Raw genomic sequence first — 25,110 nt, forward strand, 5'->3', positions numbered from 1 at the left:
TGGGGGAGGACTTGGCGGTGAGGTAGTAGCAACCATCCTCACATAGGGAAAAGAAGTCAAATCTATGGAGTCATTCCCTGGACACTGAAAACAGGCAGTCCTCCCAAGTCTCAAGGTTCCACCACACACGCGTGGGAGGCCGTGTCTGCTTTAACTATGTATCTCAAGAGAAGCAGAGAAGAAGAGAAATGGCTGCCCAGATGAAGTGCCTGTCGTTTTAAGAAACTGGAAGTGCCTGTCCAGTTTCTCAGGACAAGGATACAGAGACTGTCAGAGCCCAGGCCCACACAGTTTTCTGTGGTTGGTTTTTTGCTGATTTCACCAAGCACAATTTTTATAGAAAAGAAAACTGAAGGACAAACCAAATTGAAAGAATCACTGTTATAATAACTTTAATTTATCTTGCATTTTACAGAAGTCTATGAACGATTTTAAAAAAGCACCTCCTTACCCCATATCACGTTTCTCTGACAGGTGTTAAAAGTAGGCAATGAGTATGTCAACAGCTTGAACATCAGCGTCTTGCAAGGACTTCAGACCAACCAACCACTCGCCAAAAATCTCGGCAGCTTTTTTATCTTGTTTTTAATACAACGGTATATCCACTCTGATGGCAAACCTGTCCAGCCACATCTCCACAACACGCTTTGCAAAATCAGTGATTAGCAAATTAGTTAGCTTTGGCACGGAGCTGTGCTCGCTTGCCCGTGACAGCCTGGAAGCCGGTTTTGATGCTGGCAACAGAACATCTAGAATGACAAGTTTCGCACTGTAGGAAATAGAGTCGTGTGTCCTTCTGTAGGATTGTGTCCGGTGATCGGCATGTGTGACAAGTGACATATTCCTCTGCAAATAAAGCAACACACAATTACCTGGTGGCCGCAGTAAGGTAGAGAAGTTTCTGCCTTCTTAAATATATCTCCTACAAAGAACTCCATAAGCCCAGGCTGAGAATTTACCTGGGCACCCAGACCAGGGAAGCTCAGCTATCCGAGGGGTAAGAAAACACAAGCTGTCTTGCTGTGGCGTTTCCGGCACTAAACATGGGCTGATACTCAATGCCCCAGGATGCAGGGAAGCCTGCCAGCTTGCTTATTCTTGTTTCTTTCTACAGGAGAGCCACTCAAACGTGTTAGCAGACATGCCAATTTTAAATAACTAGGAACAAAAGGGGGCCAAGGCCAGGCCTGAATCACAGGCAGGTTTCTCTGACTTGGCCTTTTGCCCTACAATCAACCAGCAGCTTCAATCAGCTGGGCTTTCTTTAAAAATCCAAATCCTTCCCTATGCCCCTAGTTAGTAGTCAAGAGCCACCTCCCTTTCACTATCATTTTGTCTCTGATCTTTTTAAGGCCAGCTTTTCCCAGCTCACTGCAATCAAATGGATCTTCCTATAACACTGCAGCCTGATGAGAACATTTCAGGGTGATCTAATGAAATTAATTACACACTTACTGATATATCTTCTCAAGACATTTTCTATCTGTTTCTGTTGGAATCTTCCTTTGATTACAAGTTGGTTATTACCATCTATAGAACCACTATGAAAGAAAACAAAAATATCTCCATTATTATTGTTTTTTTCTAAAGGAACCAAATTCCAGCACCTTTAATGAATTTAAAATATATTCAGTAGCATAGGATAAACTCTACGACTGGTGCTATACTACTTAGTTTCCCAAAATTTATTTATTTATTTATGACACAGGGGTCTCACTCTGTCACCCAGACTTGAGTGCAGTGGCGCAATCGTGGCTCACTGCACCTTCAATCTCCCAAGCTCAAGCAATCCTCCCACCTAAGCCTGCCAAGAAGCTAGGATACAGGCACTCCCCACTGTGAACTGAGCTAGGACTACAGGCACTCCCCACTATGAACTGCTAATTTTTTGTTGTTGTTGTTGGTAGAGATGGAGGAGTCTCCCTATGTTGCCCAGGCTGGTCTCGAACTACTGGACTCAAGTGATCCTCCCACTATGGCCTCCCAAAGCGCTTGGGATTACAGGTGTAAACCACCACACCCAGCCTCAAAATTTATTTTTAATTAAACAGGTTGTGTCTAGGCCGGGCGCGGTGGCTCAAGCCTGTAATCCCAGCACTTTGGGAGGCCGAGACGGGCGGATCACGAGGTCGGGAGATCGAGACCATCCTGGCTAACACGGTGAAACCCCGTCTCTACTAAAAAAATACAAAAAACTAGCCGGGCGAGGTGGCGGGCGCCTGTAGTCCCAGCTACTCGGGAGGCTGAGGCAGGAGAATGGCGTGAACCCGGGAGGCGGAGCTTGCAGTGAGCTGAGATCCGGCCACTGCACTCCAGCCTGGGCGACAGAGCGAGACTCTGTCTCAAAAAAAAAAAAAACAAACAGGTTGTGTCTAATGATGTGCCCATACTAACATCAAATCCAATTAAATCTCCAGTGGTAACAATCAGATTTATAATTGATTTTAAGTCTAAAACAAACTGATTCCTTCATTGTGTGTGAAGTCCATCCAACAAAAGAAAAAAAACTTTTACGAATCATACCATGTACAAAGTAAGGGAAAGGAGAGAGCTAGAAATACAAAAACATGAAAGGGGCTACATTTGTTTTTTAAAATTCTAAGCACCAAATATTTTGATTCAGTCATGGTTAAAAGTATAGTTGATAAAAATACATACTAAAATTGATTGTGGTAGCAGTTATACATATTAATTTTAACATGTGATATTAAAAACCACTGGAGCCAGGCGTGGCTCACACCTGCAATCCCAGCATTTTGGGAGGCCGAGGCAAGCTGATCACCTGAGGTCAGGAGTTCGAAACCAGCCTGACCAATACGGTGAAAACCCATCTCTACTACAAATACAAAAAAATTAGCCAGGCGTAGTGGTGTGTGCCTATAGTCCCAGCTACTGGGGAGGCTGAGACAGGAGAATTGCTTGAACCTGGGAGGCAGAGGTTGCAGTGAGCCAAGATCCGCGCCACTGCACTCCAGCCTGGGCGACAGAGCACAACTCCATCTCAAAAACAAAACAAAACAAAAAAACATTGGATTGTATATTTTATTTTTATATTTTTTTTGGCAGGAGGCGGGGGGGTGTCCAGGGGTAGAGGTTTAATAGGCAAGAGAGAAAGGAGAATAGCTCGCTCGCTCTTGCGAAAGAGACGGATGTCCGAGTGGGACTCCCCTGGATTATATACTTTAAATTTGTAAGCTGTCATTTCAATCAAGCTGTTTCAAGAAAAAAAAAGGATAGTTGAATCACAATCCAGAAACTGTCAATGGTACTTAATGATAAACTGTTTGATAGGAAACTGTTGACAGGCACTTTTGAGAAAGCAAAGCTCTAGGCTAGATATCATTCATTCAAAATTATAAATCATAAAGTGAAACAACAGAATTCAGTCAGGCAGGGTTAAATTTCCTCCTCCACAGACTGGAACCCTTAATCTCCAGGCTACAGTGATTCCAATGCTTAATGTAGAAATTTTTTTTCATTCACTGTCAAAAGAAATGGAATTTTCTCAAAAACCCATTTAACCCATTTGACTGTAAGTTTACTGGCCACAACTTGTTATAATAGTTTATCCCACCTCTACAAAACCTCTAGATTATTCTAACGATAGAAAAAAACAACACTAGCTTTTGCTTCTTCATTAGTTTGTGCAAGTTACAAATAAACAACGATGGTAACAAATTTATATTTAAAACACGGCGGGTGCGGTGGTTCACGCCTGTAATCCCAGCACTTTGGGAGGCCGAGACAGGCGGATCACCAGGTCAGGAGATCGAGACCATCCTGGCTAACATGGAAACCCCATCTCTACTAAAAATACAAAAAATTAGCCAGGCGTGGTGGCGGGCACCGCTACTCAGGAGGCTGAGGCAGGAGAATGGCGTGAACCCGGGAGGCGGAGCTTGCAGTGAGCAGAGATCACCACATTCCAGCCTGGGTGACAGAGTGAGACTCCATCTCAAAATACAAACAAAAAAACACAATTATTCTACAGCAGAGCCAACATATCTACCATGGTCAAGTAAATTACTCCTTAACCCCACACCAAGGGTAGCAAATCCCAACAGTTTAAAGAGAGTAGGAAGATAACACTTTAATTATCTCTGTACTGCCAGTGAGGCACAGGTGTCAAGCCTGTTAGGTGATGCAAGCTGCAGGGAAAGATAGACCTGATTGTATCTATCTTGACTTTGCCACTAAGCAAGCTAGCTATGTGACCAACTACAACTTCACTTTACTGAACCTGTTTCTAAACGTGAAGACAGGAATATTACTTTCTACTTCATAGAACTATTGTGAAGATTAATTGAGATGGCACCCAAAAAAGCACTTGGCTCACAAGAGGTGCTCAATATGCATTAGTCATCATTATCATAACCTACTCTACATTACTTATTTTTAAAGGGACATTAGGCTTCCAGATAGTAGTCAAACTCATTGGCATGGGCTCCATGAGATCTTGGCCTTCCTGAATGGGTGGGAATGACGTGCTCAGTGCCTTCAAAAGGTGAGCCCTGAAGACAGGTAAGTACCTACACTTCATCACAGATCCCTGTTTCAATGGTTTCTAAAGTGCCACTCATCAACTTCCTAGCTGTATTTCTTCAATAGCCTGTTACCAATTTAGGAAAAAATAGTCTGACCTTAAAACAACTGATTCCTCTAAAGATCTAATATTTGCTCCATAAAAAGACTCATGAGTTTCAAATTAGTAACAGGAAAGTCTAAACATGGCAGTTCTGTGGTCCTCTCATTGGTACACCAGCAGGCCTGTTCAGATGTCAACCCTGTGCCCTGTTCCTAAGCAGTCAAGCTCTCCCACAGAAACAAAGTGATTTCACTCCTCCACTGGCCTAAAAGTTTCTCTAATAATCAGGTGAACGTTTTCTCTAAGTGTGTTACATATCCTTTTTAAGAAAGGTTCTTATGAAATGTCCAGCAATACTGTATGTAAACGTATACAGTTTCTTACCTTGTACCCAATTCAGCCAACAAAAATGCAAGGAGATGTTTGGGCTGACGATGTAATCTAAAAAGAAAATCAAAATATATAAACCTTATCTTTCATGGAAATCTCACCAAACTTCTAAAAAATCTGTTCATTGTTTTGATCTGTGATTATTTAGCTATTAGGTGAATTTCACTGCATCGTTTATTTAAACTTTGAAATAAAGATAAAGTATATGACACCACTTTTTTTATTGTTAAGAGATTGGGTCTTGTGTTGCCCAGGCTGGAGTGCAGTGATGATCTTAGCTCACTGTAACCTCAAACTCCTGAGTTCAAGCCATCCTCCCATCTCAGCCTCCCAAGTAGCTAGGACTACAGGTGTGTGCCACCATGCCGTCTAACTCTTTAGTTTTGTGTAGACATGGGGTCTCACTACATTGATCAGACTGGTACAGAACTCGTGGCTTCAAATGATCCTCCTGTTTCAGCTTCCCAAAGTGCCAGGATTAGAAGTGTGAGCCAAGCCGGATACCACTTGTTTACAACTTCAATGCCCATAAGACCATATTACATTTTATGACCATATACATATGAGTAAGTGTCTAGAAACAAGGATGGAAAACATAAACAATAAACATCAACTTTAAAGAGTAACAACTTCCTCTGGGAAGGAAAAAGGGGCCAGGAAAACATACAAAGGTGGCCTTAGTTATAACTATAAAACCACCTTTTTTTCTTTTGTTTTTGAGACTATTGTAAAATAGCATAAAACCTTCTTTTTAAAGAAGTAGGCCAGGCACAGTGGCCAGCACTTTGGGAGGCCGAGGCGGGTGGATCACGAGGTCAGGAGATCGAGACCATCCTGGCTAACACGGTGAAACCCCGTCTCTACTAAAAAATACAAAAAACTAGCCGGGCGAGGTGGCCGGCGCCTGTAGTCCCAGCTACTCGGGAGGCTGAGGCAGAAGAATGGCATAAACCCGGGAGGCGGAGCTTGCAGTGAGCTGAGATCTGGTCACTGCACTCCAGCCTGGGCGACAGAGCGAGACTCCGTCTCAAAAAAAAAAAAAAAAAAGAAAAAAATCTGAAGCAAAGTTCAGCATACACCAAACCTAGGTGATGTTATCAAACAGGCTAATAAATATATATGTTAATCTATATATATTTCCTGTTTAAAATTTCCATTAAAAGAAAGTGTATGTCTAGAAGGGTTCCGTGGTAGCACAACAGCAAAAAATGGAAACATCTTAAATATTCACCAACTAGAGGAATGGTTAAATAAATCCATTCCAGGGTATATTCTACTTTTAGAAATATCTCAATATACAAAAAAAAAATGCACACATACATATAAAATAAAAAACAAATATAGAGCAATGCTATTCAATAGTTTCATTTTTTAAATCTATGCTGTGGCACTGTTTGAACTTGTTCCAACAAGCAGGTGCTACTACAACAATTTTAAGCTATTTTTCCCCAAAATGCAATGGGTGAGAACTGGTAAAAATATAATAAAATAGGTAAGCTCCTACATTGCTGGCGGGAATATGAACTGGCACAACCTTGCTAGAAAGCAATGTGCTAATATTTGCCATAAAAATATCCATTCCTTTTAACTCAGCAATTTAATCTTGTCTTATGGTTCTATTCTGAGCTACTGCAAAGATACATGTATAAAGATGTTTGGTGAAGTTTTGCCTCTGATAATAAAAACCTGGGAGCAGCATGTCCACCTTATGGAACTGTTAAAATAAAATATGTTGTATAGCTATTTAAAATAATTATTCGGACTAATGACATGAGTAAAACTTTCACAATATATCGAGAAAACAGGTTAAAAACCAGTATGATAATTTATTTTAAAAATATGTACATAAAACTGGCTAAACATAAAAATATTAAACTATGATAAGTCATCTACCTCTTTTTTTTTTTTTTTTTTTTTTTGGTGAGACAGAGTCTCACACTACTGCCCAGGCTGGAGTGCAATGGCACAATCTCAGCTCACTGCAACCTCCGCCTCCCAGGTTCAAGCGATTCTTCCCACCTCAGCCTCCTGAGTAGCCGGGATTACAGGGACCTGCCAGCACGCCTGGCTTATTTTTTGTATTTTTTAGTAGAGACGGGGTTTCACTATGTTTGCCAGCCTGGTCTCGAATTCCTGTCCTTGTCATCCGCCCACCTCGGCCTCCCAAAGTGCTGGGATTACAGGTGTGAGCTACCACGTGAGCTACCCAGCCAGTTATCTACCTCCTAATGGTGGATTTTGCAGATGATTATTCATTTTCTTTAGCATGTCTTTATCTTCTAATTTTTCTGCAATGAGCATATACTACTATTGTCACTAGCCAAAAAAATCTTAACTATTTAAATATATGTAAGTAATGAAAACAAGCAGTTATCTCCGGGTGGTAAAATTTTGAGTGAATATTATCTCTTTTTGTGTTTACCGTATTTTCTACTACAAGCACGTATCACTTAGGAAACTGAAGAACAGAGTAGATAAGGTCAGTCGTCCTAAGGAACCTGCCAGAAAACATGCAGCTGAGGAGCTCAGAGAAAAGCCATTCCCAGACAGTAACCTAGGGCTGACTCTGGCATAGAATGTGATGGTAATTAAGAAAGGCAATTTCATCAATTGTGTCCTGGCAATGATCATCCAAGGAAGGGGCTCACCAAATTCAGGCACTTTCCCTGAGCTCACTGCTTGCTTGGCAGGCCTGTCCTAGACCGACTGATGAGCCTTTCCACTCCCTGGGCTCCCAAGGCTCCTGTCTGAGGACTACACTGAGACTCCTCACTCTTCACTACATCTAGTTAGGATCCATCCTCAATGGGTCAGCATGAGTTGATTTCTGTCACCTCTGAATGCACTAATAAAACAAGCACTCCTGGGCAACACAGCAAGACCCACATTTCTACAAAAAAAATAAATAAATGTTTTTTTTTAATTGGTCTGGCACGGTGGTGTGCACCTGCAGTCTCAGCGACTTAGGAGGTTGAGGCAGGAGGATTGCTGAAGCCCAGGAGACTGAGGCTGCAGTGAGCCATGACCACTCCACTGCATTCAGCCTGGGCGACAAAGCAAGACCGCATCTTTAATAAAATAAAATAGCCCTGAGACTTATGAATTGAAGAAAATGACAGACTTGAACTGTGAACTCCCTCAACCCCTACACTTGTGTGTTCTTTCCATCTATAATGAAGTCCACAATAAGGACATTTAGCATTCTTAAAATTGCATTGAGAATCTGGTATTTGGGATGAAGGTACTCCATTAACCAACTTACAGTTTACAGATATCTGTAAAGTTGACAAAAGAAGTTTTCTTGGTTCCTACTCGGACGACCTGTGGAGGTTTCATGACAAATTTCCTTTTCTCCCCAGCAACCATATCTGGATTCTTTTCCCTCATGATGTTGAATACTCGATTCAGCAGCTATAAAAATAAAGTGGTATTCATGAACACGCTTAGTAACTGCCGGGGTATAAAGTTCCCCTTTGAGTCACGTTGCTTAACAGCAAATACTTCACTTCTGATTAAATATACACACGCATTACTACAAGTCTGGGAGCTCCTTGAGGGCAGAGGTTCATCCCCAACCAGCATTTGGTTCGTTATAGATGTTCAGCAACTCCTTATCCAAAGTGAAATGAATGAACTACTACTCACTCTGTTGTTTCTATGGGAAAGTACATGATACATGGAAAAGTAAGATTCAAGAAAGCCCAAACTAGCAAACTCCAGACTACCCTGGCCCCAAATTAGCTAGTCTGTCACTACTGCCCTCCTGATTCCTAGAGGGCTGCATGCACTCAGCAGTCTGCAAATTCAGGTGGGGACAGTCAGTAGTACTACAATGACTGCTGCACTCTGGGCAGGCTGCCCCATGGGTGCACACCAGGAATTGCTGTGCACTGGCTGTGTGACCTCTCTGCATCTGTTCCACCAAGGAAGATTTATCTTGCTCCTTTGAGCACTAGTGAATAGCTTAGCCCCTTGTCACAACAGATTTTGTCTTACCTCCTCGTATGTGTAGTCTCTTTCTGAGCCTGCCCAAGCAGGGCCTGTCTGATTACTGAATGAGATACCATCATCTTTTTTGCTGTCTTCATCTTCTAGAGCTACAGATAATAAAGATTTTAAGAATGAGGGGTGGGCCCTACTATCATACAAAAGTGGGGGTGGGTCTAGAAAAATGAAAAGTTTCAAAGACATTTGTCTTCCCTTCCACAGCTGCATTCACAACAGCCTTACGCATAAACCAAAGCTCACAACCCTTTTCCTTAGAAACAGGGATGTTATGACTTTCAAAAAAGACCCTTAATAGAGACCTCTCTAATTAGGAGTTAACATACGGAAATGTTTCTTAATTTAACAAGCCAAAGATAAAATAATGCATTAGAATAATTAGAGGAAAGAGTCCAACTGTTCTGAGCACCTAAGAAACAGCAACATCCATAAAACTCATCTACTGACAAAAGTTCTCCAAAGACCCCATAGCATTTAGAAACTAATAAAACTGTAAACAAAACTTAAAAAAAATTTTTTTATTACAAAATTGGGGCCAGGCGCTGTGGCTCACGTCTGTAATCCCAGCACTTTGGGAGGCCGAGGCGGGCGGATCACCTGAGATTGAGAGTTTGACACCAGTATGACCAACATGGAGAAACCCTGTCTCTACTAAAAATACAAAATTAGCCAGGCGGGAGGCTGAGGCGGGAGAATCGCTTGAACCCGGTAGGCGGAGGTTGCGGTGAGCCAAGACCGTGCCATTGCACTCCAGCATGGGCAACAAGGGCAAAACTCAGAATAAAAAAAAAAAAAAAAAAATCAGGCCAGACACGGTGGTTCACACCTGTAATCCCAGCACTTTGGGAGGCGGAGGCGGGTGGATCACAAGATCAGGAGTTCAAGACCAACCTGGCCAAGATGATGAAACCCTGTCTCTACTAAAAATAAAAATTAAAAAAATTAGCTGGGCGTGGTGATGGGCGCCTGTAATCCCAGCTACCTGGGAGGCTGAGGCACAGAACTGCTTGAACCTGGGAGATGGAGGTTGCAGTGAGCTGAGATCGCACCACTGCACTCTAGCCTGGGTGACAAGAGTGAGACTCCATCTCAAAAAAAAAAAAATCGGTTATAGTAATTTTCCCAAGCCTGAATCGGTATGTTCTTAATGTAATCACAATTGACAAACTGTTTAACTGCCATTATCAAGCCAGACACTGTTTCCTTTCAGCTTCTATTATCAGGCAGTAGAAATAAGGGGCAAGAAAAAAATTTTAAAAGCACCCCCCACACCCATCAAGGAGACTAGGGCCAAAGGCTTGAGTAACCTCTAAATGTGCTGCTGAGTCCTCAGCATTACCTTCATCTTTCTCTAGTATTTCATCCTCATCTGGGAACTTAACATTCTTCTTTTTCTTCTTTTTATTGCCAAGCATAATGTCAAGGTCATCCTCTGGTTCAGTTGGTTCTTGAACATCACTTTCAATCTTAAGATCCTAAGAAAGTGAGATAAGTCTGAACATTTGATACTGGGACTATTCTTTTTATTTATTTTATTACATTTTCTGTTGAGATGAGGAGTCTTGCTTTGTTGCTCAGGCTAGTCTCAAACTCCTGGCCTCAAGAGATCCTCCTGCCCTGGCTTCCCAAAATGCTGGGATTACAGGCATGAGCCATCACACCCAGCCTGTTCTTTTTTTAAATTGACGTGGGCTGACATTATTTTGGTGCGGGAAAAAAGTCACATATTCAAAATTGAAGTTACAGATAACTTTGGTCAGAGATGGACCAAACTGGGTCACAGAGACTCTGCCATTTAAACTGTGAATTCTTCAAAACACTTCTGGGATCTTTCCCCCTCATTCATCTCTTTATTCTTCAGCCTTAGGATCTTATAATTATTGTCTTTGTTTCCAAACCAGGCTACTGTCAGAATCACGGCAGAAGCCAGGCGCCTTGGCTCACGCCTGTAATCCCAGCACTTTGGGAGGTCAGATCCCTGAGGTCAGGAGTTCAAAACCAGCCTGGGCAACATGGTGAAACCCCATCTCTACTAAAGATGCAAAATTTAGCTGGGTGTGGTGGTGGGCACCTGTAATCCCAGCTACTTGGGAGGAATCACTTGAACCCAGGAAGCAGAGGTTGCAGTAAGTCGAGATCGCGCCACTGCACTCCAGCCTGGGCAATAAGTGGGAAACTGTGTCTCAAAAAAAAAAAAAAATCACTTGCGAAACTTTTAAAAGTTTAAATCGGATTGACAATCTTCAGCAGGAACAGGGTTCAGGAGTATTTTAAAGAAGTTTCTAAGTGATTTTGATATAGTCACTGGGAAAGATTTTTCTGGGTGACACCAAATATGTGGTGGTCTTCCACACAGACCCTCCAATGCCAATTAGGTGTCCTCCAGTTTAATTAAGACACACACTATCCAGAGTTATCAGATTTCACAGGTTTAACAGCTCAGTTCCTCAAGACTGCCTTCACTTCAGATGCCAGTCACCACGCACTGGGTCCCCATGCTGCCTGCTTCTGTCCAACATGGCTATAAACTCGAAGTTCCCACATTCCCTGCCAAGAGTCAATAATTTGCTAAAACGAGTCATGGAACTTAGGAAAGTACTACTATTGCCAGTTTATTATAAAGGCTACAACTCAGAAACAGCCAAACATAAGCAATGCATAAGACAAGGTATTGGGGTGGGAGCTGAGGGGTGGCAAGGAAGGTAGGCGTGGTGCTGCCAAGCCAGGGACACCACCCTCCTAGCAGCTTGTTGTGCTCACCAGCATGTTAGCTCTCCGAACCCATGTCTAGGAGTTTCATTACAAAGGCATGACTGACTGATTACATTATTTATTTATTTATTTATTTTTTGAGACAGAGTCTCACTCTGTAACCCACGCTGGAGTGCAGTGGTGCGGTCTCGGCTCACTACAACCTTTGCCTCTCGGGTTCAAGTGATTCTTCTACCTCAGCCTCCTGAGTAGCTGAACTAGAGGCACACACCACCACACCTAATTTTTATATTTTTAGTAGAAATGGGGTTTCACCATATTGGCCAGGCTGGTCTCAAACTCCCGACCTCAGGTGATCCACCTGCCTAGGCCTCCCGAAGTGCTGGGATTACAGGTGTGAGCCACCGCGCCCAGCCAACTGATTACATTATTAACTGGTGGCTGAACTCAATTTCCAGACCATCCCTCTCTGGAGGTGGCAGAGGGACCAGTGGAAGTCCCAACCCTCTAAAATCACAGCTTTGTCCTTCTGGTGACCAGCCCCCATCCTAAAGCTATCTAGGGATCCCCAGCCACCAGTCATATCAGTAGCATACCAATGACCCTGTTATCACTTTGGAGATTCCAAGGATTTTAGCAGTTGTGAGCCAAGAACATAAAGAACAAATATTTATTTTTTATTATACCACAGTCAGCCTGGCACCCGTCTGTGGCGTGGTCTTTGGGCATCACTCCAATAGATGACATTATCAAAGAGGGAAAGGCAGAAGCTATGAGGAATTCGGATCAAGTGATAAATAGAGACAAAGTAAAGCTTGACCCCAAGATTAGCTGCCCAAGGCATGGATGTAAACAGGGCATATTAAAACCTAGAAATGAGTCATAAACATCCCAGAAGGGCAGAAAAGGCCAGTCTCAGTTTCCAGCTTTCTGATTTCTCCTTCCTTCTACCACCTTATTCAACTCCCTATCCTGAAGTGTGCTGTCAACCTTACTCATTAATTAATATCTATTTTGTGTGTGCCTACATCCTGAACTGGGACAATGGCTACAGTCATTTCAGAAATCTTACCAGCAGAAAACCTGGAATAGCTGGGAGTAAATAAAGCTCAGATTCTGAATCCCAAATCCAGCTGTGTAGTCTTAGTGCCACATGTGGCTACAAGACCAATCTGCCAGCTGGGCGCAGTGACTCACACCTGTAATCCCAGCACTTTGGGAGGCCAAGGCAGGCGGATCACCTAAGGTCAGGAGTTTGAGACCAGCCTGGCCAACATGGTGAAACCCCCTCTCTACTAAAAATACAAAAATTAGCCCGGCGTGGTGGCGGGTGCCTGTAAACCCAGCTATTTGGGAGGCTAAGGGAAGCCTGAGCCCAGGAGATGGAGGTTGCAGTGAACCGAGATCATGCCACTGCCCTCCAGCCTGGGTACAGAGTGAGACTTTGTCTCAAAAAAATAAATAAATAAATAAATCTGCCCATGGTATCCATTAGCCACATACCATACAAACAGGAAACCAAATACTCACCCAGTCTCTAAGTCAATAAATAAGAACTTAGAAATGCTGAATATAAGTTAGCACGCATTAGCCAACTTCTAGTGCTATAATATTTTTATTTTATCCCAGTAAGATCTACTTCCATACTGACACCAAGACACAGCAGAAGGCAGAGAATGGCAAAAAGTATTTTTCTTTTTTCTTTTTTTTTTGAGACGGAGTCTCGCTCTGTCGCCCAGGTTGGAGTGCAGTGGCGCTCTCTCGGCTTACTGCAACCTCTACCTGCTGGGTTCAAGTGATTCTCCTGCCTCAGCCTCCTGAGTAGCTGGGACTACAGGTGCGCACCACCATACCCAGCTAATTTTTGTATTTTCAGTACAGATGGGGTTTTACCATGTTGGCCAGGTTGGTCTTGAACTCCTGTCCTCAGGTGATCTGCCCGTCTCAGCCTCCCAAAATGCTGGGATTACAGGCATGAGACAGCACGCCCAGTCTGCAAAAAGTATTTTTCAAGGCTTTTCAAAAGCCCTGGAATAGTCTGAAAATTCAGGTGGGAGAGTAGCCCAAGATCTCAAAAACCCTTCAAGTGAATGTCCATGCCTTGCCTGATGACCAGGATACCTCTAACATCCTCTTATGTTATGACTTCAACAACACTATTCAAGCACTTATTTAGAGCTAATCTCCCAATAAAAGCTATTGGAGGAATCAACCAACAAAGCCTTGTCAACCAAAACTTTGTTACCCAGGATATTTAAATCTCATTTCTCATTATAATCTGAGCATTTTTCTCAATTTCCCTATAGTAGAAAGAAAAGAGAATCCCCAAACAGGGAGAGAGCAAGATGAATCCAGATAAAACTAGCTTGTTCTCAAGGATTCTAAATTATCCTTGAACCAAAATATCTTTGCAAACAGGAAAAATATCTTACTCATGTCAGTACTCTAGCAATTACTACACAATGCTTCAAATGCTTGACTCGCTGTAATCACTTACATATTTACTGAATTAACTGTCATAAAATTATGACACTATTTCTAAAACCCAATGAATTACTGTATACATTTCCTGCTACAAGTGGGATATACTTTATTCACTTGAGTTTGAGCAAATAAACTACTCACCAAAGAAAATTTTGAGTAGAGGGCACAAGATATTTGGTGTATGTTTGCTGTTGTGTGCACACGTGCTTTCTCTCTCTATGTAAGTGTGTGTATTGCTATTACCTTGGGTTTTATAAATAGATATGTGGATTCTGCTAAAGTGATTCCTAGGCAGGATCTTTAAAATGGTTAACCCTAGGGAGGAGAACAGATCTTCAGCTCCTTCCCCTTTCATCCATCCACCTACCCTCCCTCCTGTTCACCTTCCTGCCCACCTGTTACTCCCCGTCCAAAATAATTTTGAGATATTTGTATTAGAAATCAATTCAGGGCCGGGCGCGGTGGCTCAAGCCTGTAATCCCAGCACTTTGGGAGGCCGAGACGGGCGGATCACAAGGTCAGGAGATCAAGACCATCCTGGCTAACACGGTGAAACCCCGTCTCTACTAAAAAATACAAAAAAATCTAGCCGGGTGAGGTGGCGGGCGCCTGTAGTCCCAGCTGCTCGGGAGGCTGAGGCAGGAGAATGGCGTAAACCCGGGAGGCAGAGCTTGCAGTGAGCTGAGATCCGGCCACTGCACTCCAGCCTGGGCAACAGAGTGAGACTCCGTCTCCAAAAAAAAAAAAAGAAATCAATTCAGTAATAAGACTCACAGGGTCTCAAGTACCCACAAGATCAGATCATAAAACTAGCCTGAGTACTCTGGTTTGCCTACAGGCCACACTGTCATCAGCTACCAACCACCACTGTGGTTCATTCTTTGCTGCTTAGAGGTACATGTATGAATTTGTGTATATTCTATGTTACCAAAAGTTTAAGAAACCAAAGGAATATTTGCTCAAAAGGATTTCTCACTCATAGAAATAGTTCTCCGCAGCCAAAAATCTCAGTATGGTTAAGGACAAGGGACATTTTGTGATCATTTTAATGGCACACAATACAATATGTAAGACCTAAATTTAAATTCCTTAAACTACAATCCCTTAAGACACCTAGTCAGACACACTCCCAAGAAAATGACCCTACCAGTGGCAATTAAGTGCTAATAACAAAAGCACAGCTAGTAAGAGGTGAGTCAAAGGGAGGGAAACATCAGCCATTAGCAACCTTGCAAGAGGCCAAATTTTACCTTCAACAAGAAAGCAATACTACCTTTACACCTTCTTCAGCTTCATCAATATCAAATATCTTTTTAGTTTTTTTCTTCTTTTTCTTTTGATTAAAGAAGTTCAAGTCATCTAGATCATCAGAAGCATCTAAAAAGACCAATGCATAATCATTAACAACTAAAAGGCAAAGCATCAAATTATGAGTTACACAAACATAGCTCAGCAATTAATCAAGTCACCAGAAAAGACTGACTATTAATTAGTCCCTCCACAATCACAAAAGTTATGGTTCTTTTTTTTTTTTTTTTTTTCTGAGACCGAGTCTTGCTCTGTTGCCCAGGTTGGAGTGCAGTGGCGCAATCTCGGCTCACTGCAACCTCTGCCTCCTGGGTTCAGGCGGTTCTCCTGCCTCAGCCTCCTGAGTAGCTGAGACTACAGGTGTGTGCCACCATGCCCAGCTAATTTTTTTAATCTTTTTTAGTAGAGACAGGGTTTCACCATGTTAGCCAGGATTGTGTCGATCTCCTGACTTCATGATCCGCCCGCCTCAGCCTCCCAAACTGCTGGGATTACAGGCGTTAGCCACCGCGCCTGGCCACAAAAGTTATGGTTCTGAAAAACAAAATGGTGGGTCATCTCAAAGATCTATAGGAAAAATCTGGTTAGGGGACCATGTTGAGAATATTTATTTAGTAATCTGACCATATCACTCCTCATTGTTCCCAAGACAAAGAGCTCTAACACCATTTCCAACTCTCCAACTTTATCTCCCACTTCTGCTTCTTGCCTTCCTCACTTCCTCACTTCAATCTCTGGTTCTAACCCTACTGAACTACTTTCAGTTCTGAGTGCAATATACGTGAGGTCTCTCACCTCCAAAGCTTCCTGTGGGCCCTCTTACCTCCATCTCACAAGATCTTGGTTAAATTACTTCCACCAAAGCCTTCTCTAAGCTTATCCATCTTTCCCTGCAACTTAGTTAGGTATCCCCAGAGTGCTTGTATAGTATCTTCTGCTTACCCCAACTGAGGAACTTATTACCAGCTTGCTTATCTCTCTCTCTACTAGATACTAAGAGCCTATGCCTTGTTCACCTAAATTCTACTGCCTAGCTCAACATTTTATTGCGTCTATTAATCATCAAAAGGCTTAACAAATTATTTCACATTTATTAAAATAAGGCTGCACAGTAAATACAAGTTATCAGTGAAATTTTACCTACCATTAATGAGTAGGTTCTGTTCAACAAATTTTCCATTTGACCTGCCATGTTATAAACTAGAAATATTTTAGGATCCCTCTGCTACAAAGTTTTTCAAGAAACTACTTAAAAATCCATTTTATCTTATTACAACAGGAATGAGTTACTTTCCAAGTTTGTTTTAAACATGTAGAACACACTTAGCACAGGGTAGATGCTCAGTGAATGTCAGTTGTCTCTATCCTAGCACAGAGTTATATTCAACAGACACAAATAATGTTTACAGAATCATTTCTCTCTAATAGTCAAATTATGTCTATGTTACAGCACAGGGGTAACTAAAGCTGATGTCTAACCCCAAATACTTTAGGCTTTCATTTTAATCTCTCATATGTATTTTCAGACTTGCTAAGACACAAAACTGCCTATCTTAGTACTATTTCTTTCTGCCCACACTCAAATACAACTACTGTTAAAGTTAGAGAAGAGACCTGATGGGTTAAACTGGAAAACCAGCTCTGGAACGGCAAGGTTTCATCATCTTTGCAACTTGTGAATTAAATGGGAACTTCCCTGCAACAAGCCTATCAGAAATCGAAAACGGTCCACTGCATACAGCCTACTGATGGCCTTGACTTCACTGGAGCAGCCTGATCAGGCTGAGAGGTCGCTGCATATACAAAAGCCAAAATGCTCATAGAACCAGGGCTTCTAGGACAACAGTAACTCTCTCACATCAACCACTCACCTTTTTTCCTAGTGTCCTCTTCATCAGCTTCCAAATCTTTGTCCTCAGTTGGCTCTGGCTCCACTTCTTTTGTTTCTGAAGGCTGGGTTTCCTCTGTTTGGGTATCCCCTTCCTCATCTAACATAAAAGGCTTCTTCTTCTTCTTTTTCTTCTTGCTCATAGTAGGATCAAAAATCATCTGTTCAAAAGACAAAAAACAAAAAGGGACCAAATGACTATTTTTAATGATGCTCACATTCCAAATATGCTTTATCCTCAAAAGGCATACTCTTAAAAGTAAAGTATCTGATACATTAAAACACCAAAGGAGAATTTACCAAAAAATAAAATAAAATGTCCACCCAACCTTCCCAACACTATTAAACATCAGGGGAATTGAAACATGTACACGTCTTTCAATTTGCAAAGTATCACAGACTCTTCACTTTCAGTTTCATGAGCAAATATGGACGTTTGAATGAATCATGGAATTTAGGGAAGGGACTTTCGCAACAACCTATGCTATGCCTCTTACTTTATAGATATAGGAAAGCAATACCTAAGCAGGGTGTAAATTTTTTTGTACTGTTTTTTTTCTTTCTTGAGACAGGGTCTCACTGTCGCCCAGGATGGAGTACAGTGGCACGATCACGGCTCACTGCAAACTCAACCTCCTGGACTCAAGTGATCCTACCATCTTAGCTCCCCAAGTAACTGGGACCACAAGCATGTGCTACCATGCCCAGCTAATTTTTTCATTTTGTAGAGACAGGGTCTCCCTCTGTTGTCCTGGGTGGTCACAAACTGCCAGAGGAAAAAAGTCCTCCCTCCTTGGCCACTCAAAGCAATGGATTAACAGGTGTAAGCCACCGCCCCTGGCCAGGGGTAAAAATGTTTTATTCAAGGTTGGTAACTTGGGGCTGCTACAGAGAGACTTGGAAGACTTCTGACCAGATTAAAAAAACAAAATTTTTTAAACTTTATCCTGAAGTTCAGACAGATCTTCAAGGAAACCCATCCGCAACTCCTCATGTGTAAAACATTTCACTCCGCTTTTTGCTTATGGAACATTAAAGGTTCCATTTTCTTTTTAACGAAACAGGGTCTGGCTCTGCTGCCCAGGCTGGAGTGCAGTGGCATGATCTCAGCTGAATCCAACCTTGACCTCCCAGACTCACGCCATCCTCCCACCTGAACTTCCTGAGTAGCTGGAATTACAGGCGTGCACCACCACACCCAGCTAATTTTTGTATTTTTAGTAGAGACGGGGTTTCACCATGCTGCCCAGGCTGGTCTTGAACTCCTGGGCTCAAATGATCCACCAGCTTCAGCCTCCCAGTGTTAGGACTGCAGGTGTGAGGACCATGCCTTGCCCCCAAATTCTCTTTTTATCTAAATGTCCACTATAGAATAGGTGGAAAACTAATTTATAATTTGTAGACTATCTGCTTGCACTGATCACTTGAAGAAAGAAAAGTTCAGACATCATACAGGCCAGAAACCTGATAGAGTAGAAAGTGCAGGAGGCCAGGCACGGTGGCTCACGCCTATAATCCCAGTACTTTGGGAGGCCGAGGCAGGCGGATCACAAGGTCAGGAGATCAAAACTATACTGGCTAACATGGTAAAACTCCGTCTCTACTAAAAATACAAAACATTAGCAGAAGGTGGCGGGTGCCTGTAGTCGCAGCTACTCGGGAGGCTGAAGCAGGAGAATGGTGTGAACCTGGGCAGTGGAGCTTGCTGTGAGCCAAGATCACACCACTGCACTCCAGCCTGGGTGACAGAGCAAGACTCAGTCTCAAAAACAAAAAAAAGAAAGTGCAGGGTCTTTCAAGTCAAATAGAACTGGATTCAAATACCAAGTTTTTTTTTTTTTTCTTCTGAGCCCCTTACCAATCTCTCTCCACATTCTATTAATATCATGCTTAAATTCAGCATTTTGCCCAGTGATCTGCTGTGGACAGTGTAGTAGTAAAGTGTTTAAAAGCACAAGTCTGGAGCCCATCTGACTGGATTCAAATTCTGACTCTGGCTTGTACCTATGTTATTCCACGGCTCATCTGTAAAATGGAGACAAGTAGCAGAATGACAAGAAACCACACAAGGTTACTGGGAGGGTTAAAGTAGTATGTAAATGTAAAGCCCTTGCCATAGTGCCTAGCACATAAGTACTCGATAAATATTAGCAATTGTAATTTATATAATACTTTACCATTCACAAAGTATGGTTTTCTCTTGATTCCTATCACTGAAATTTCATCAACTCAGGTGCTCTAATTTCTCAAACATATAAAACTCTCAAAAGCTTCCAAAAATTGATTCTAACATAAACTTATTTATGTCCCAAGATCATTAAGGAAACTAGACTGAAATCAAGCCACAGTCTGTAATAAGGTAATATAGTTACTGTCCTTGCCCAGTAGAGAAGTACAGTATTTGCAAAGTATTTTCAAAGTTAGTCTTTTCTCCCTTAACAAGGATCCAATCGTATAAATAATTAAATCTGAAATGTAGTCAGTCTGAAGAACATTATCTAGCCAACTTAAAGAAGTGTCCCTACCAAGGTAGAAGAGCAAAGAGGAAGGAGTCCCCCACTGCTGATCCACTATTGAGCCCCGGGTCACCCTGCAAGGAGCACTGCAATCATACAGGGAAGTAGCCACATTTCATCCTCATTCTTGAAATAGAAAGACTTGGCAAAGGTTCTGGAAGGGATTACAATCCATTTATTGCATTTTTTCAAGCATCAAGTTCCCTAGAATACTCATTGCCTTTTAACCATTATTCATCAAGACAGACTAAAGATGGAAAGGATCCTGGTATCATCAGAGGACAGCCTCACAAGTGCCTTCTTATCCCCTGAAAAACCTTATGGTCTACAAGTAAACAGTTTGGTTGTAGCCTTGTAATGGATAATAAACATGCAAGAATCATAAATTGGAATAATTAACCTCTCTCTCAATTACTGTCTGGATACTTAACATACATACTCATTGCCTTATTTTATTCATACCATCCTGCAAAGTACAGTTTACAAATAAGGACCAGGGATCCCGAAGCAGCACCCAAAGAACGAGGCCATGTTAGTCTTGACTAAAATCATGGCTTTTTAAGACTTTCATCTCTAACTTCCAAATTATAAGCTGACTACACTCCAGATTGGTTTTCTTTTATGAGACTAGTTTGGATTTGAAAAGCAAATAGCTGTTGACAGTGCACTTATGGAAAACTACAGAATCACTTGAGTTGTATTTTAGGTTCACAACAAAGCCTTCAAAAGCATAAATTTTCTATTTTCAACTTCTCACGTTTGGTTGGAGAGGGCAAAGAAAAGGTATACCAGCTAAAATTACCCTGAAATGCTTCATTGAATTAGAAGCCTCTTCTTATAGATCATACCTTACGCAAGAAATCAACTTTATAGTCATACTATACCCAGAAGCAGGTGTGAATCACAAAAGAACCCACAGAGAAGCAAGACATTGATCTAAAAGTTCCTTCCAAAGGTAACCAGAACAAATGCCAAGTGTTGCCATCTCTGTGTGATAAGATTGTGGGATTTTTTTTTTTTTTTAAGGGACGGGAGTCTCACTATGTTGCCCAGGCTGAAATGTAGTGACTACTCTCAATTCTAATTATAGTGCACTGCAGCCTAGAACTCCTGGCCTCAGCCTCCTGAGCAGCTGAGACTACAGGTGAATGCCACTATGCCTGGCTTAGATGCTGCTACTTTTCTTTGTATTCTTTTGTGTTTCATAAACTTTACACAACACACATCCCATTTTGAATCAAAACCTTTTTTTTTTTTTATTTAAAGCTTCTTTTTGCAAAAACACCTTACCATATTTTATGAAAACCCAATGTTCTGACTCCTTGTGAATGGGACCTCGTAGTAAACAGGCAAGTATTAAATGTTGATGCTGCTTTTAACAAATGTGAAAATACTGAATGCCTATTGATCAGGGGATTTTTCTTTTCCCTTACCAGGGAGCAGCCATATTTCTAGGATTCTGCTTTTTAAAGATCATGGTTCCAAATGTTGGGAGGCTGAGGCAGGAAGACTGCCTGAGGCCAGGAGTTCAAGACTAGCTTGGGCAACAAAGCAAGACCTCATTTCTACAAAAAATTAAAAAGTTAGCAGGTGCAAGAGCATGTGCGTGTAGTCCCAGCTACTTGCGAGGCTGAGGGAAGAGGATCCCTTGAGCCCAGGTGACAGAGGACGCAGTGAGCTATGATTGTGCCACCGCACTCCAGCCTGAGCAACAAGAGCAAGAACCTGTCTCAAAAAACATAGTTCCACTAGGTTGAAAAGGGTTCTGTTTTGGTGAGTTTTTGGCTTAATTACCAGGTTTAAAAATAAATGTAGGCCGGGCGCGGTGGCTCAAGCCTGTAATCCCAGCACTTTGGGAGGCCGAGACGGGCGGATCACGAGGTCAGGAGATCAAGACCATCCTGGCTAACACGGGGAAACCCCGTCTCTACTAAAAAATACAAAAAAAAACTAGCCGGGCGAGGTGGTGGGCGCCTGTAGTCCCAGCTACTCGGGAGGCTGAGGCAGGAGAATGGCATAAACCCGGGAGGCGGAACTTGCAGTGAGCTGAGATCCGGCCACTACACTCCAGCCTGGGTGACAGAGCCAGACTCGGTCTCAAAAAATAAATAAATAAATAAATAAATGTGTGCAGTGTATTTCAATTATGCGTCCAAAAAAAAAAAAAAAAAACCACCCAAAAACAGAAGACTGGGTGTGGTGGCTCACGCCTGCAACCCCAGCACTTCAGGAGGCTGAGGCAGGCGAATCACGAGGTCAGGAGTTCCAGACCAACATGGTGAAACCCCATCTCTACTAATAATACAAAAAACAAAATTAGTTGGCCGGGCGCGGTGGCTCACGCCTGTAATCCCAGCACTTTGGGAGGCCGAGGCGGGCGGATCACAAGGTCAGGAGATCGAGACCACGGTGAAACCCCGTCTCTACTAAAAATACAAAAAATTAGCCGGGCGCGGTTGTGGGCGCCTGTAGTCCCAGCTACTCGGGAGGCTGAGGCAGGAGAATGGCGTGAACCCGGGAGGCGGAGCTTGCAGTGAGCCGAGATCGCGCCACTGCACTCCAGCCTGGGCGACAGAGCGAGACTCCGTCTCAAAAAAAAAAAAAAAACAAAAACAAAATTAGCTGGGCATGGTGGCAGGCGCCTGTAATCCCAGCTATTTGGGAGGCTGAGGCAGGAGAACTACTTGAACCTAGGAGGCAGAGGATGCGGTGAGCTGAGATCACGCCACTGCACTCCAGCCCAGGCGATAGTGCAAAATTCCATCTTAAAACAAAAAAAAAAACACACACACACAAAAACAAAAAAACCCAGAAATATGAAGGAAACAGAAAATTACTTTTTAATAGTAGCCTCTTTAATCGTCTAGCCTGACAACCACCAGGCAGGATTACTTCCACTCTGGGAAGTCCCTGGCAGTTTATAAATCATTTTCAAGTACAAGAGTTTCATCTGATCCTCACAAGCCTGTACAGTAGCCAGATGTTAAAGGAATGGCCTAAAAATACTTACCTAGTCAATAGCACTAGAGGAACCAGGCCCTACATCCTATTCTTCATACCTTGTCTCCACTACTAACTTCTGCCTGGCAGAAGAATGGAAGCCAAAGACCAGGGTTCTAGTCCTACTAACTAGAACCTTTCTGCATGATCTTGGACAAGTTAATCTCCCTCGGCCCTGGTTTCCTGTAAAATGCAGTTGGACTGGCACCCCAAGTGGCCAAACTGTCTAATATTTTATTGGCTTCCAAAGTCCTATGCTGAAATGCTGGTTCTGCCATCTTTGCGTCACAAAATTCTGTTCATCCATCAGTAATGTATTCATATTCCGCTTCTTTCAAAACCTAATCCCACTGCTAAAAATGATCCCTCTAGCCCTCCAAGTCACTATGTTGATGGCCCTATTTCTACCTTGTGTGTCAACTAGTTGACCATACACAGAATAACACCCCATGGAATCTTGCACTACGTAAGTACTGTATTTGCCAAAGGTTATGAGAAGTTTGAAAAATGAGTAGAAACAAAACAAGTGTGAAACACTGCCACTCTCAGAACATTTGAAATACAGCAGCCTAGAGCAATGTCTATCATAACCGCCAAGGACCATCTACAAACTTTCAGTTTCTCTAAGCCATTAAGATCCTAGTCAATCTGGAATTCTACTGGCTCAGCCACTTAGTATTTGATCATGGGCATTATACAACTCTGTAACACTCAATTTTTTCATCTCTAAAATGGGCACAACAGACCTATTTTACAGGACTGTTGTGAGAACCAAGTCTAAGAGACTGGAATCCCCTCCAGAATACATTCCAAATTCCTTAACTTCGTCTTCACAGCCCTCCATGAATTAATCATTACCTGTTTGTCAAGTGTTCACCCCTTAACTGTCACCAAACTGGAGATTATTCTACTTCCTGTGAGCACATTTACTGGCCTTTCTCGGCCATTCCTTTGCCCTTGTGATCAAGGCTTCCTATTGCCTGAGGAAATTCTCAACACCGTACAGGGCCTCCCCCCCTACTGAGAGTACTTAAAATCAACTTCATTTTAAGTCGGTAGATATTATATCAACTAGGATAAATCTGGGGGAAAGGGATTTGAGGAAATTCACTGAGTTCCAAGCACCACGGCAGAAAAAGATCCAGCCAGTTTCACAGCCCGGACTTCCCGCTCACGTCGCTGGGAGCCCTCTGTTAAGGGAAGCTCGGGGGCTCACCCGGAAACTTTCCGGGAAGGTCAGTCCCTTCCTGAGGCTGCAGAATCTTTTTCTCTCGTTCTAATCCCATCACCCCCTCGTCTTTTTAAAAAGCAATGCTAGGAAGGCAAACGAGGGCGGGATACCGGCCCCGACAAGACAGCCTAGAAAGTTTTAACGAGGGCGTTCTACCAAGCTAAGAGAGCTCCTCGCGGCACCCAGTGAGGCGAGCTGGGGCGGCAGTGCCGAGCAGAAAGGAATGCAGGGATCGCCAGCCCCAATCTCGTTCGGGGAATTAACTGGGCATTCGAGCCCCTTCAGGGAGGGCGACTCAACGTGTGCTCTCCATTCCGGAAACGCCAGCCACGGCAGGAGGTCCGCCTCGGCGCCGCCGCCCTGAGGAAAGCGCGCTGCAGCCAAGCCTGCGGCTCCGGAGTCCTCGCCGGCTCTGCCGCTCCGGGCCGCCTAGGCCCGGCTGCCCCACATGGCGGCGGCCAGCTGCTAGGCCGCAGGCCCGGTCTCCCACACTGGAGTGGGTTCGGCTTTTCGCCTCAGTCCTTAGTTAGCCCTAACGCCGGGCTCAGACCCTCACCTCGTCCCCAGACATGGCTGCGGCTCGAGTGGGCTCGGCACGGACGGGAAGTCAGACGGGTCAGCCCCAGGCCCCGGCGGCAGCGCGGCTCCTGCCGATACCTCTCCCACCACCGCACTAGGCTCTTGCATCAGCGAAAGGGAACGACACCCCGCCCTCTCCTCCAAGCGTTGGAAATGCGCCTGCGCAGAGCTGGCCAAGGCGCAGGCGCGCAGAAGAGCCAACCTAGCGCGCTTCGTGTGGCGCGAGTTACCAGGCGACGCCGCGTAGCCAGGCATGCCGGGACTTGTAGTCCACCTATAAGCGGATTGCGCTTGCGCTGTAGCCTCCCAGCGACCTGTGCTCGACGACCGAGCGAGCGGCAGCCGGAAGAAGGTTAGGTTGTTGATACTGCCTCAGCGTTTTGGAGCGTTCTCTTGCGCTGCTTGTAGAGTG

The 25,110-nt window shown here is 43.3% G+C and overlaps 1 protein-coding gene across 4 annotated transcripts; it reads right to left on the minus strand.

Annotated features, from left to right (window-relative positions):
* Positions 1-366: 366 nt before the first annotated feature.
* Positions 367-24,817, minus strand: EIF2S2 (eukaryotic translation initiation factor 2 subunit beta). Of its 4 annotated transcripts, none has more exons than XM_015457650.2 (9): positions 24,676-24,817; positions 17,356-17,533; positions 15,450-15,553; positions 10,320-10,455; positions 8,972-9,072; positions 8,238-8,386; positions 4,970-5,026; positions 1,456-1,541; positions 367-846 (listed from the first exon to the last, which is right to left on the minus strand). In XM_015457650.2, the coding sequence occupies exons 1-9, from the start codon at positions 24,688-24,690 to the stop codon at positions 671-673; spliced, it is 1,002 nt and encodes a 333-aa protein (XP_015313136.1). In that variant the 5' UTR covers positions 24,691-24,817; the 3' UTR covers positions 367-670. The 4 variants fall into 4 exon arrangements, with proteins under 4 accessions (XP_015313136.1, XP_065379079.1, XP_045218721.1 ...); XM_065523007.2 differs by lacking the exon at positions 24,676-24,817 and adding an exon at positions 19,231-19,394; XM_045362786.1 differs by lacking the exon at positions 4,970-5,026.
* Positions 24,818-25,110: the final 293 nt, after the last annotated feature.

The sequence above is a fragment of the Macaca fascicularis genome, chromosome 10, assembly GCF_037993035.2.
Source record: "Macaca fascicularis isolate 582-1 chromosome 10, T2T-MFA8v1.1".
Lineage (NCBI taxonomy): Eukaryota > Metazoa > Chordata > Mammalia > Primates > Cercopithecidae > Macaca > Macaca fascicularis.

What these genes read in the sequence shown, in the direction of transcription:
- EIF2S2 (XM_065523007.2), bottom strand. Translation starts at nt 19,275, where the DNA reads ATGCTGAATTTAAGCATGATATTAATAGAATGTGGAGAGAGATTG. An exon ending in AGAGGACACTAGGAAAAAAG is followed by an intron (nt 15,554 to 17,355) that starts GTGAGTGGTTGA and finishes TGGTCTTTTTAG; the next exon opens with ATGCTTCTGATGATCTAGAT. An exon ending in TGTCTTGAGAAGATATATCA is followed by an intron (nt 847 to 1,455) that starts GTAAGTGTGTAA and finishes CTTTATTTGCAG; the next exon opens with AGGAATATGTCACTTGTCAC.